The sequence below is a fragment of the Phocoena phocoena genome, chromosome 13 (genome assembly GCF_963924675.1).
Source record: "Phocoena phocoena chromosome 13, mPhoPho1.1, whole genome shotgun sequence".
Taxonomy (NCBI): Eukaryota; Metazoa; Chordata; class Mammalia; order Artiodactyla; family Phocoenidae; genus Phocoena; species Phocoena phocoena.
In genome coordinates this window covers 50849211-50863632 of record NC_089231.1, presented here as the reverse complement: position 1 = coordinate 50863632, position 14422 = coordinate 50849211, and the positions used below count along the sequence as shown (strand labels likewise).

Genomic DNA, 14422 nt, shown 5'->3' with positions numbered 1-14422 from the left:
GGTCACTCCTGGGGCATTCCTTACCCTATAAGCCCCTTGTGAGGCCAGCGATTCAGCTGTGCCCAACCCCCGTCAGCTTTCAATAAAGGGAATAAACCTCGGCAGCCAAGGAGAAGCAAGGCATTCTAAAAAGGCTTCCAGAGAGGAGTGAGATCATTTGGGCCCCTCGTTAGGAAAAGGGAGGCCGATGCTTGAAGCTGGAAAGACAAGGGACGATTAGTCTTCGTTTCCATAAGCTGCGACAGAGCGTGGGCCGTGGTTAATCGGAAAAAGCAGAAAATAAAGATTGACGAAACCCCATCCATCCCGAATTTGCTATAAATAATTGCATGCTGTTTCCGAGCTGTCAGAATCCATTTCTACAGACGGCCCTTCAGAACAGGGAAAGGTCAAGCTGGAAACCAAGGGAGAAACTCAGGGGAGCGATTATGCTGCAAGGCAGCCTCTGAAAGTTTCAGTGAAATGCCAACGGGGAAGTAACCAGCCCCACCTGACTCTGCCGTTCTGATTAAATTAGCTCCCATTGACATCTCAGCCCTTCAAGGCCGGGGAGCTGGGGAGAGGAGGTCACCTCCCGGGGCGGGGCTTGGCTTCTTCTCGTCCATCTCTAGCCTTTGTGCTGCAGACCCCATAGCACCGAATATGGACACAGAGGGCACCCATTCTGCCGTCTAACAACTTAAAAGGTCTTCAGCATGTAAAGGCATTCTTGCAAAGCAACAGTTAAGTCCTCCTAATGACTGGGAAGGAAAGGTGAGGTCACCAATGCTTGGGCTATTGTCAGGGTGGACTGTTTAAGAGAAGGCCCCATCCTGAGTACAGAGAAGAGGGTCCAGGATGACCCACTCTTCCTGAAGAGGCTGGAGATGAGTGGAGGCCGAGGGTCCATCTGACACGACTCAGGTGCTTGTGGGTCTTTGGAAGGCTCAGCACCCGTTGCAATCAGCCTCCGTCTAAGGAAGTGTCTCCAGCCAACTGTGCCTGCACCTTGCTTCCCCACATGTGCCCTGGCGGGTGTTCCTGCACCTCCATTGTTCCCATTCAGAAGGGAACACTGTGTAAATGCTTATGGGTGCGCGTGTTTGTTCCATCTCACTGTGGTGCCAGGCCCCAGCCCACCCATCTGCGTGTTCATTTGGCCTTTGGGGTCTCGCCACCTCCTCCTGGAACTGACCTCAGCCATCTGATAGGGGCCTGTCTGGCTCCCGGCTCCTACTGGGCTCCTTCCCAGACTTTGCTTCAGGGAATTCCTCTATGTCTTGCAAAGCCTGGTGTTCCATCCTGTTCAGCTCCCGTGAAGTATGTATGTCCCTCCTCAGGTCCCTCCTGAGTCCACCCTGAACCTCCCGGGCTAGTCCGGCTGCTTCCTCTCCAGGAGGTCCTCTCCCAGTTAAATCTTGACTCTCCTTCAAGCTCACTCGTGCCCTCCCCTCCCCCCCCACACTCCACACCTGGTCTGTCCTGGCCTTAAACTCCGGGTCCAGGTGCTGGGTTCCCAGCCGCCCTCCTTCACCTGGCTCAGGGCACTCTTTTCACAGAAACACCTGGATTTGATTCCTTTGATTCTGGGGCCCACCCAGAACATACGTGAGTTGGCCCCAAACTCCGTGGATTGGTTCTGTTCAATCCACAGTGCTCTTTGGTTTCCAGGATGAAGGCGATTCTTTAATTTTGAGTGGTTTTCCATTGCTCATGTCTCCTTTCCACCCTCACCCTGCCCTGGTCTGGGCCCCACTTGTCACCCCCATGGCTATGCAGCATGTTTTATTGCAAAGGTAATGTCGTTTGATCTCATCGGCCACACAAACCCAAAACCTTTCTGGGTCCTGATTTTTTTTTTCAACCAATACACCTGCTCCTCGTTTCTCTTCTTCTGCACATTTGGCCCAACTTGCTCCCTCCAGCTGCAGGACCAGGCCCTTCCCTCCAGGATGAGGCTGAGGGGGAATTAGAATGTGGCAGTGTCAACCCGTGGCTCTGGCGTGGCCCCTCTATTTCCTGGGATGCCCCAGGAGACTGGGAGGTGCCTTCGGGATGGCCATGTGTGCTGTGTCTGCCCTGTCTTCTGATCTCCCCATCTAGTCCCTTTGTCAGAGGAGTTTGAACTTGTTCCCAGAGGGAATCATTGTGGATCTTCAAATTAGGGGATGACATGATGGAAAGGGTGTTTTGTAAGATCAGCAGGGCACAGTGGGCAGGGTGGAGTGGGGCATCTGAGGAGTGAAAACCTGGCCAGTCATTAAATCCTGCCAACAAGTCCGTCTCTGCACAGCCCTAAATGCTAAGATGACCTCACACCTTGGTTTTCCAGGATTTGGTGAGTCTGATGAGAACCTCGAAACAAATGTAGACTCAGGCAAGCTGAGTGTCTCTGTATTCTTTGTAAACATTCGGAGTTGCTTTCTTTCTTTTTCAAATTTATTTATTTATTTATTTTTGGCTGCATTGGGTCTTTGTTGACGCACATTCCCTTTCTTTAGTTGTGGCGAGCGGGGGCTACTCTTCGTTGTGGTGCGCGGGCTTCTCATTGCGGTGGCTTCTCTCGTTGCGGACCACAGGCTCTAGCTGCGCGAGCTTCAGTAGTTGTGGCACACGGGCCCAGTAGTTGTAGCTTGCGGGCTGTAGAGCGCAGGCTCAGTAGTTGTGGCTCATCGGTTTAGTTGCCGCGTGGCATGTGGGATCTTCCCGGACCAGGGGTCGAACCCGTGTCCCCTGCATTGGCAGGCAGATTCTTAACCACTGTGCCACCAGGGAAGTTCTTGACACACATGCGGAAACAAGAGCTCAGTATGTTTACAAATAACTGAAATGTATCTTGCTAGTAGCCCCACAGTATCATAGGTAGTTTGTTTTCTTCCTCCCTTGTGTTAATCTCTTTCACAACTAGAATTATGTTACTTGTTCAGTGTCTGTCTTCCTGACCATAAATTTAAACTCCATGAGGGAGGGATAGTGTTTACGTTTTTCACTGTTGTATTTCAGCATCCAGCTTGCTGCTTGTTACTTGATATATCATTAATAAATAAATGTTTGCAAAAATAGGAAATAAATGGCTGGATATTTTTTAATGTAGAAACAGATCTTATTTGAACAAGCTGATTGGCAATTCTTGGCGATTCTGTGCCAGATTATCAGCTAGAGACTCTAAAATATAGCCAGATTCAAAATCAGTTTCCTAGCATTTTGTCTGTTTCTTGATCCACGCAGCCCTTCTTTTCTTAAAGATGATCTATTTTCCTTCCTTTACAAGGAAAATTCCGTGACCGCTGGGGGTGTGTGAATTGTGTCCATCCGTATTCTGCGTATGGATCTGCCTTTAGACACACATGCTGCCACAGGGAGAGGGTTTTCTTCCTGCACAAGCAAATCAGCCGTGTGCTCTTTGCTCAGTGGCATTGCAGGACCTGACTGGTCCAGGCATGGTGCTCTGCAGTCACCCCAGCCTGGTGGCCTGGCCCAGCCAGTGCGCCACTGCTATGTCAGATTCCACAGCTCTCCTCTGGGATTTCTTCCACAGTCTATCAACCAGCCGTTGCCAGGTGAGCAAGGTAGGGCCTCACTCAGTTTCAGCACCTTTGCTGCTGGATGAAGCTTTAGATCGTGGAAAGCAGAACCGAGCATGCACCTAACAAACACACCTTCAGGCTGAAGCCAAGGCCGTTTTTGCTTTCAGACTGTAGCTTCTGTTGAGAGGGGACAGCTGACTTTTCCTTCTCATCTGTGAACACATATGTATTGGTGCAAAACAGTTTGCTTCTTCAAGGAGCACAGTCTGATTTGACTTCTGCTACAGGAGCATCTGGAATCCTGGCTTTAAAATTTGCCAAATCATGACCAGAGTTATCACAACTTAGTTGCTGAATCTGGAGATCAAGCTCCTGGTGCTGTGACCTCAACAACTTGAAGCTGCCTTAGAGAAATGAAGGAAAGAACAGTGGGGATGTTAGCATTTGACTTTGAAGCCTGGTATTTGAAAACGAGACTTTTCACAAAAGCTGTATCAGTGAAAGTACGATTCTTAGATACATAGTGGTTCTTCTCTTTAGGGCTTCTTGAAGTAGTGAGCTTCCCCTCGTACGTGAGATATACGAACCAGGGGGTGGGATCTTATGACATTTGCAAAGGGATTTCCTAACTGCTCAAAAGGCCAGCTCTGCTTTCTAGGTTAGTGATCCTCACACCTTTTATTGCTGGGCCCTGATTGGGACCTTGGAAGCTTTGTGACTCTGAGTCAGAAAAGGAGGCTGAGGGATGAAGACTCCCGTGGTCTCTAGGTTGAAGTGGGACTGCTTGCTGTCCAGCCCTGATTCCTTGCCTGCAGTACCTCTTTTACCTGAGGTAGTGAGATAGTCCTCCAGCCCCCAGAAAGATCTCAGGCCACCATTCCCGCATCTGCACCTCAGCGTGGGGAAGGCTGCTGGACCTGCGGGCATCAGACCAAGCCTCGGCGGTGCGCTTGGAGCCCTAATCCTACCGGTGGTCCTCGATCCCCTTCTTCCTAGCTGGTGTTGCAAGCAATCAAGCACAGCCCCTCTGTGCTCACTGCTCCTCACTTGCTGGTCCGGAGCCAGAGAACAGGGTACCCAGCCCCGGGGGCTGCTTCCCAGCCTGGGAAGGATGCCGGATTCTCTCTTGGCAGCTGTCTCTCTGAGATCCCATCCTTATATCTTGCTCAGACACTGCACATGTCACCAACAGTGGAGCCAGGTTCCAGCTTCACCCCATGGGGGGTTGCTCTTCCTTGTTGCCTTTGGTTTTAAAAAAGCAAATTCTTCTTGTCTTTTTCATAGTTTCAATCACACACACACACACACACACACACACATTTATAAGTTGATGTGGAAATAGGAACAAGTCAAAAAGGACATACACTAAACTCTTAGAAGGTGCTCTTTGGGCCCTGGGGTTTGCAGGTCATTTCCTCAGTTTCTACTTTACACGTTTCCTAATTTGAATTTTTTTTTTAAACAGTGGAACATAGTACTCTTATAGTCACAAAAGCAGGGGGGGGAAATCCATTTGGAAAGATGAATGTTTAATAAACTCCAACAGAAGAAATCCATTTTAAACGGATCATGCCTTCTGCCTGTGAACCGCTGAGCTGTGCTGGGGGCCCTGGCCCTTCTGCCCACCCAATCACCCCAGCCCTGCAGGATGAGGGTCTTCTGCCTCCCTCTTCTTCTCGCTGTAGTGAGACAATGGGAAGCTTTCTGAGGATGATTTCTGGGCTCCTGGTGATCAGATTGGGACCTTGTGTATTGAATAGAGAAGAGCCAGTAATAATTGTGTATAGAAAAGCATTGAGTGGAAGGTCTGGTGCTCTCTGGGAAAATCCCAAACAGCCACCGGCAGATGGTGGACTTCATTAGTTTATTCAACCGGCCCTGATTGAGTCCCTGCTGTTTACTGAGCATCTTCCATCCCTGGGGCTATGCAGGTGAGGAGAGCCTGAGCAGCTCACTGGCTGGAGTGGTCAGTATTGTCTGGGGGAGGGAGGTGACGTGGTCAGTGGGAGCAGGACCCAAGTAACACAGCAAATAAATTACAAGTCCGGGGGCTTCCCTGGTGGCGCAGTGGCTGGGAGTCCGCCTGACGATGCAGGGGATGCGGGTTCGTGTCCCGGTCTGGGAAGATTCCACATGCCGCGGAGCGGCTGGGCCCGTGAGCCATGGCCACTGAGCCTGTGCATCCGGACGGAGCCTGTGCTCCGCGATGGGAGAGGCCACAACAGTGAGAGGCCTGCGTACAGCAAAAAAAAAAAAAAAAAAAAAAATTACAAGTCTGTGGGTGTCTCGCGGCTATAAGTTATTTTTATGATTGGAGGTTTTATTTGGGTTTTTTTTGGTCATAATAACTGTTAGAACAGATCTGAAGTAATTATGACCTCAGCTGGCCCATCCCCCGTGTAACTGAGGGATCCGTGAGGCCCTCATTCCCTCACGTCTGTGAAGAGGTAACCCTGCCCTCCAGCGGCCTGACAGCCAGGAAGGGGACTCCATCCATGGGGGGAACCACACAGCTAAATTGCCTTTTTGTGAGGGTAGGAATGGTTGGCCCAGATGGTCAGGGTCCTTTCTTGCTCCCAAAGCTTGTGTTTTTCCCCCAGAGATTATTAATGTTCCCTGGGTGGAGAGCATTGATCCAACTCGACCTACTTGTTTGACACCAATGCTGAGGCTGGGGGTCACCTTCTTTATCCCAGCTTGGTCCTAAATCACCGTCCTAAACCCTGGGCCCAGCTGGAGCTAGGATGGCCCTGCCCCAGCCTCACTGGTCAGCAGGGACATTAGTGAGCCCAGAGTCCACTCTGGTGAGGCTCTGCTGCTATAATTCCCACTGTGACCAGCCCTGGGTCCCAGGACCGCTCGGTGACTTACGCCACAATCAACCATTAGCCCTAATGATAAGTGGATTCATTTGGTCCAAGTAGGTATATCCAGATAGGCAGCCTTGTCATGGATTAGAATTTCCTTGCCTAGGCAGAGTCCAACATTCAAAGGGTAGTATTCTAAACTGAGTCTGGGGGCTTTAGGGAGGCTGACTTACATATGAGTGTTGAATGTGAACCACATCGGCCTCAGAAGTGTTGGTGGCCAGTATGGAAGGACCCAAATTATAATTGTCAGACAAGATGGGGAACCCTGAATTCTGAGGACTCAATCTTTCATTTAGTGATTTCGATGTATAACACTTGGGCTCTTACTGAATGTCTTCTTGGTTAATGAGGGGGCATGCTGTTTTGGCCCAAGGCTAAGTATTCCTTATCAGTCATTAAACTATTCAAAGACCTCTGCTTGTTAACTGTGCCCAATGGTAAGGAGTCTGCACAGTAATGGACTTGGTTTATGAGACAGATAACGGGGTGAAAAGTGCCTGGTGAAGGTGGGCCACCCGCCCTTAGCCTTCCCTTCCACTGTGGGCTTTCTGAAGATAGAAGGTAAGGGGAAAGGTTACTACACAGCTTGGAAGGATTTAGCAGGGTGGCAGGGGCAGAGATAAGCTACCACCACAGGGCAGGCCCTCGTGGCAGGAAGGGCAGGCATCGCATCTTCATTTTTCTGGTACCATATGACAGTTTCTTTACAATGATCCGTGGTAGTTCTTTCCAAGCTCTATATGTGCATCTCAAAGAATATGTTGCTTAGTTCTGTTCATGAAGAAGGGAAGCACACATCTGCTAAATTTAAAGGAACAGGTGGGCATTTGGGTTTTGAATTTTTTTCCCTCTAAGGAATCCAGACCTTAAGTGCCTCTGTGTGTGTGAGAGGGAGAGAATCTATATCTGTTCAACTCATGAAGAGAATATCAAATGTACTGGCTTTTAGAAAATAAATCCTTATAAATATATAGAAAGATGTATTCTAATTTGATTATTTTCCAAATAGCATCTGTCTTTTCCAGCATAGGAATTGCCGGATGTGGGTTTTAGATGGAGGAATTGTCAGATTGTGTGCTTTTATGAATTGGCCTAGTTTTCTAGGGTGAACCCCCTGGTTTGAATGTTGGACGGGAGCCTGTGGGCCCCAGGGCGCCTGGCAGGGCCTCATGTGTCCTCCGTGGGTTCATTTGGACACATTTTCAGCTGGAGGGCTGGCCGTGCTCTTCTTGGGGTGGGAAAGGGAGACAGCCTCAAATGCCAGAGGAGCTTGAGGGGTTGTTAAGGGAATTCCCTGCTGGTGGTCCCATGGATTCCCCCTTGAATATGAGCTCCTTGAGGACAAGAGTTAAGCCGGGATCAGCTTTGTGGTCCCAGCAGGCCAGGCTTGGCCGGGTGGGTGGGCAGAACAGGATGCGCCTGCCTGGCCTTTGTTGCGGCCTTGGTTGTATCTTCACTGCCCAGGGAGCCAACCACAGAGCTTCCCGGGGGACCTCTGATACGATAATTGAAGGAAGGGAGAGCTTGAAGCTGCACAGTTGCTGCAGTCACCTCGGTTGCAGATTGAGCCAAATGTTAAATGTCTGTTTACCTGTCACCTGAAAATGCAGAGGTGACAGGTGCCTCTGCATTCACCTGCAGAGGAAGGCTCAAAGTTTGACAGGATTTGTTGGGATTTTCAGGATCTGAAACCCATACATTTATTTCTGCCTGTGACTATGTTATGTCTAATGACAATTTAGGGGTGCATACTTAAATTAATATTTCACTTTTGATTTTAAAACTCAGAAGAGGGACTTCCCTGACAGTCCAGTGGTTATGACTCCGCGCTTCCACGGCAGGGGCTGAGGGTTTGATCCCTGGTCGGGGAGTTAAGATCCCACTTGCTGCATGGTGCAGCCAAACAAAGAAAAAAAAATGAAAAAGGGAACTCAGGACATTATCCACAGGTAAACAGAGTAAATATCTTAATCACAGCTGCAGAGGAGACATTGGTATTAAGTAAGAACGGTGCACGGAGGCCTGGGTGGCCAGTGCCTCAGCGAAGGTGACACCAAGTTAGTTCTGCTTCGGAGGGGGTGTAGGGGTGGAAGGAGCACGTGTCACAGGTTGGCTCGGGCACAAGGCATTTGGGAGTGACCTCGCCACTGGCAGGGGTTGGAGGAGCGGCCAGAGCTGGGACAGCCAGGCTGACCCCAGTCGTTTGAGCGGGGAGGGCATCAGGTCAGGCTGCAGCCCCAGTGGAGGAAACTGGAGTAACAATCAAAATCCCAGGAGCTCCTGGTCATTAACTGTCCTGCGCCAAGGACTTCATGTCTCTTTGTTTTTTTTTTTTTTTTTTTTTGCGGTACGCGGGCCTCTCACTGTTGTGGCCTCTCCCGTTGCGGAGCACAGGCTCCGGACGCGCAGGCTCAGCGGCCATGGCTCACGGACCCAGCCGCTCCACGGCATGTGCGATCTTCCCAGACCGGGGCACGAACCCGTGTCCCCTGCATCGGCAGGCGGACTCTCAACCACTGCGCCACCAGGGAAGCCCTCTCTTTGTTTCTTACTTACTCTTACTTCCCGTGTCATAGGTGAGGAAACTGAGGCTCAAGGATTAAGGAGTTTTCTAAGGTCCCAGAGCCTCCAGACTCCAGAACGGAAATCTGAGTCTGTCTGACCCAGCACACATGTAGCATCATACCGTCCCTTGGATGGGGAGCATGGGGACACCTATATCTGAGAGCTACACTGGGTGGGAGTGTGACTAACTGGGGGTTTGTCCCCGGCCCAGCCTGGGACTCCGTCCCAGCCAGACCTGGCACCTAGGGGGCTGTGCCTCACGATGGCCTGGACACTTCCTTCAAAGCCACAGCCGCCAGGTGTTGTCACAGGGGTCCTGGCGTGCTGAGTCCCTGGACTTAGGGGGCTGCACAGGCGAGTCCTACTTACTCATGAATTGGCCACCTCTCAAATCCCCACCTATAAAATCAGTTCCCCACCCCATCAGGTAAGACCAGTGTCTCCCTGGTCTGACTGACTGCTGGAACGCTAACAATACCATATTACAGAAATGGAAGTTTAACATGAGTTAATTACAGAGTAAACTGCAGAAGGTCAGTGTGTCATGAAGACAGTGAAGGTGATGTTGGAGAGCTCCTGGGTCTCACATGTGGACAAACGAGGCTCACTGGAGAGAGAAGCAGGGAGGTGTGTGCTGAGTGTTTTAGAAAGGATTTGACTGTCAAAACGTGAAGACAGGCTCTGGGAAAATTGATGAAGCCCTCGAATGGTTTGCAAAAATGACCCTTCTGATTGTCTTATTAAAAATAAAACACGAAGCGAAAAGGTATCAGTGTGGTTGGTCAGAAAAAGTACACACAGAACAAAGCAAAAAACATTTGTTTCATTTTTTTATTCTTTAGAACAAATTAGAACATGGTTATAATTGCATGTTCTTAACCTAAATGTTATCAAATGAACACAAAATAGACATAGTCTTCTAATTTTAGTCCCATTTTTTTCCAAGGTAAAGACCCAATCAGATATTTTTCTGTCCACACCACCCTTCCGCCAAATCATTTACTATGAAGTGATGGCCCTTGTTCACACGGATTTGCTATAAAATTACCAACCACCATCCCGCCTGGTCCCTGTACCAGATATTCTCAATTAACTAGGACCCATTCTTATTTCAGTCTGACGAAAGAAACTAGATTGAGGAGGTTTGGGCAGGTGGTTTGCAGTTCTTTAGCAGATGGAAAGAGTTTGTGTTTTGCCTAATCACACCCTGATATAAATTCTCACTGGTCTCAGAGAAATTCTCCCAGGGGAATAATGTCTGCCTTGTTTCTAGTTGCTTTCGAAATTATGGCCCAGAGACCATAAGTTTTTTCTTGCCTCCTAATGATTTTGAGATTTTATTTAGTACAGTTTTAATGTTTAATATTTATCAGCTAAAGCTGGTTCAGACCACTGATATCTGAATACTTAACAGTACTATCTAATGCTTTAGAAAAAGGGCACACAGTACCAAAGTTATACACTGTCAGAGGCACCTTATCTTTTGTTGGTTTTAGGCAACATAAAAAGTATCCATCACTTTCCTAATCACCAGAGCAGCCCTACAACCAGGGAGAAAGCTCAGGACTCGGCAAGGCAAGATGGGCTTGGCATTCAGGGTACAGGCTGGGAGTATGGCAGCCTCTTAAAACACCTTTTGCCTGATTTTTTTCTTAGTGGACTTAATTTTTTAGAACAGTTTTAGCTTTATAGAAATGCCTGATCCATTTCACAATGCAGTTTTAACTCCTAGATTTTTTTTCCCTCTCTCTGCAGACGTCGCCTCATCTCCCAGAGATCATCCTTGGAGACCCTGGAAGATATTGAGGAGAACGCCCCTCTACGGAGGTGAGTTTTCGGGTTGCACTTATGTGTGTGTGTATGGCCTGCGATACTAGGTGGCGGCCAAAGTTTGAATTTTTTTTTTTAGTTTTTGATCTACAGAATTAAATTCTAAAAATGACAATCAGATCTCCAGACTCTGTTTGGAAACCCCAGCCCTTTGGAACATTAGAACTAGAACACTATGAAATCCCAATTACGTATCAGAATAGCCCAGTTTGCATGTGAGTTCAGGTGCGGTAACCTGTTCCTCTTGAAAATTGCTGCTTAATGAAGAAGAGCGCGTCCCTTGCCCCGGCTTTCTCAGGCGCGGGGACACAGGAATCACAGTCCTCGAGTTCATTAGCAGGTGCCACGATGTTCCTCCAAAGCCAGGTGCTGGGAAGCTCAGGTAGGTCAGCTGTGAGTGCTCCCTTGGGGCTGAAAGCATTCCATTTCTCCCTCCGGATTAGAAAAGTGCTTTCGAAGCATCTTTTTCTCGGTGACAGCAGTTGCTGAGCTGTGCCGGGCCTCTGACTGGCAGCTCTCCTTCCTCTAATCTTCGCCTCGGTCCACCTGGCCCTCCTGGAGTTCAGGAGACACACACTGCGTCCCCTGCAGCCCTCACCGCAGCCCCAGCTGAGCTGGCTGTGCAGGAGGAGCTGAGGCAAGACGGGACCTTGTGGGACGCTGTGGCTTTACAGGGAATGCCTGGCAGGGGCAGAGCCGAGGGGGGGGTGTGTGCTCTCATGCCCTCGCACCAGCTTCTACGGGAACCCCCATCTGCACCCTTCATGCATGCTTTGGCTGCTGGCCAGGGATTGGGAGTCCCCGGCTCCTCCCTTTGAGCCTGGGAGGATGCTGAGGTGGAGGGAGGCGTCTCCCCCTGGAGCGGGCTCCTTCCCTGACTGGAGTTTCACCCCCAGGTCACGGGTCTTGTCCACAGACCACCTGGATAAAGGGTGGAGCATAGACAGGCTAGGCCTGGGATCTGATTGGAAGCATCAGTGACTGTGAATCTCATCACCGACATCATTCCAAAGAGAAAGTCAGGGCCAGACAGTCCGATTTCCACGTTTGAAGTCTTTTTGAAAACACACATACCCTCTGGGACCATCTAAGGCTGATGGTGTGTGGCTGTGTGATCCACGTGGCCTGGGTACAAGTGTTCTTCTGTCAGTCTTTGTTAAGTGGCCCAAAGTAATCAGCGAGCGTCAGGGAGAAATGTTCTCAGGTGGCACCGAGTGGCTTTGGCATTTGAGTACAGTTGATGCCAATCAATGAACAGAACTGCAAAGGCCCTGGAGTTTGGAGAGGATGCGAGGGGCCGTGGTCGTTCGAGCAATATGGTAGTTGTGACCAAGGAAACCAGGTTAAAAAAAGGTCACAGGCTCTAAAATGTCACCTCGGGGATTCCAGGTAGTAAAGGGGGGCCAGAGAAGGAGCTGGGCGCTGTGTTCCTGGTCATGGGCCCCATCACCCCTGTACCCTCCTTTCAGAATCTGCCCAGGCTGGTCCTCTACCCCTCAGTCCTGTGGTAGCACAAATGGGCAGAGTAAAAATGGCTTATCTGCCTTAACTGTAACTTCATCCAACCCTTACTTACAGAATGCTATACTTAATTTTCAACAAATCTTGTGTAAATGTAAAGTTTAAAAAGTAAGTCTGAAACCAAGGGAGTTGGCAGTTTAAGAAGTCCTTATTTTCCCTAATGGACTTTTTTTTTAATTGAAAAATTTCTGATATTTACTGCAGAAGCAAACTCACAGACATACAAAACAAATTTATGGTTACCAAAGGGAAAGGGGGCGGGGGAAGGATAAATTAGGAGTTTGGGATTAGCAGATACAAACTACTATTATAAAATAAACAACAAGGTCCTATTGTATAGCACAAGGAACTGTATTCAATATTCTGTAATAAACCATAATGGAAAAGGATATATATATATATATTTATGTATATATATGTAACTGAATCACTTTACTGTACACCAGAAATTAACACAAAGCTGTAAATCAACTATACTTCAATAAAGAATTCTGATATTTACTTAGAAACTTACTTGTTCCTAAGAAATAAAAATAGCAGAAGGGGCATTAGTTTGGGAGTCAGGGGACTTGAATTCTTGGCCTGATTCTTCTACCAACTGGTTATGTGGCTTTGGAAATTCATTTACCTACTCTGGGGCCTCGGTTTTCCCACCTGTAAAATGGGAGGGGCAGATCAGCTGATCTCTGTCCTTTCCAGCTCCCCGATTCTGTGAAATGAATGTACCAGTAATGCTGCTGAAGTGTTTTGGGAACTGGGGGGGGCGGAAGGCTATTAGCCCAACTTGCTTTTAAACTCAGCACCTAGAACAAACGGCTCCAAGGAATCTATTAAAAACCTTTTGCATAATTAAGTGTATCCTATAATCAGTGCTAAGAAGAAAGAGCTAATCTTTCATTAAATTAGTTTTCAGTTTAATTCTATCCTAATTTAATTTTACATCACTTAAAATGTATGGTTTTAAATGGGTATTTTTACACGTCAATGCAGATGGCTTTGAAATTAATTCCTTCTTTGCTTAACCTGCCATAACCTGAGTGCTTAGTCTTCCAGTTTCCTTGGCAATTGTTGTTAATGCCACAATTCTCTTAAAGCGTTTCTTAGGTGGGGGGTGGTGGAGGCTGAATGCTTAAAAAATCACAAGACAACAAACAACTTGCTGATCGAAGGGCTATATCAGTAGCATATGCAGTTAGAATTGGATGCTGGTATGGAAAGAAAGCGCCTCTGTTATCTGTTTAAAAGTCTTGCCTTTCTCTTGCACATCACAGGTTAGTTTCCTGTATCCACCTTGAACTCCAAGGACTGAGCATTTGCAATGAGAGGCTTTAGACTGGGGTTTTCCACTTTGCCTGGTGGTTACCTGGTATCCCAGAAATAAGGACCTAGGATGTCTCTGTTAGATGTCCAGAAAGACCTCAGTTCAGCTGCAGCAAATGCGGCAGCCGTCACCACCTGCCCCAGTTTCCAGCCTGTCTCAGTTGATGTGTGCGGGCTGCCGTGCCATTAAGTAATTACTGGTGCCGAAAGCCACCTGTGCCCCTTTTGCCAACTTCCGGTTTCAGCAGAAGGCTGGGAGATTTTGTGCCCAAACCTGAGGGTTACAGCACCTCTTTCTGCAGGTGTGGAGGCAGGGAGCAGCTTAGGGTCTTAGGAAGGTATCCTCACAGTCTAGCTCTTAGCCCACTGCCCTCAGACTGGGGGACCCAGGAAGCTCTGCATTTTGGGGGGAAGCTGGGTAAGGATGTGAGGATGCTCCTGAACAACGGTCCAGCAACCAACGATAGCACACATTTATGCCTTCGAGGATTCTCCTCTCCCCAGTGACTACATAGTTCTAGAACCTTCTGCTGTGTGTGAGAGAGACAACTGGGGACCTTGGGTGGCCTGCAGACTCTAACAGTCATTCTGGAGGTAGAACAGAGGCAGTCTGAGGTGCTGGTCTGCTTCCAGAGAGCTGCCCAGGAAGGCTGAGTGAGGCTGAATCTTCTTGGACCCCAAGAAGGCTGAATCTGGGTTCGGAGGCTTGGAGTAGGGAGGGGGATTAGTGGGTGATTTTCCCTATTCAAACCCTTCCTGAGGTCCACAGGAAGCATCTACAAAGTGCCCTCAGGCAGGGTTCTGCATGTC

The 14422-nt window shown here is 48.7% G+C and overlaps 1 protein-coding gene across 1 annotated transcript in view; it reads left to right on the top strand.

The window, feature by feature from the left end:
* Nucleotides 1–14422, top strand: part of CABLES1 (Cdk5 and Abl enzyme substrate 1) — a 106107-nt gene that overhangs the window by 30836 nt on the left and 60849 nt on the right. Inside the window, exon 2 of the mRNA XM_065889464.1 lies at nucleotides 10697–10768. Within this exon, the coding sequence (XP_065745536.1) occupies nucleotides 10697–10768 (72 nt within the window). The remainder of the gene's footprint in view (nucleotides 1–10696; nucleotides 10769–14422) is intronic.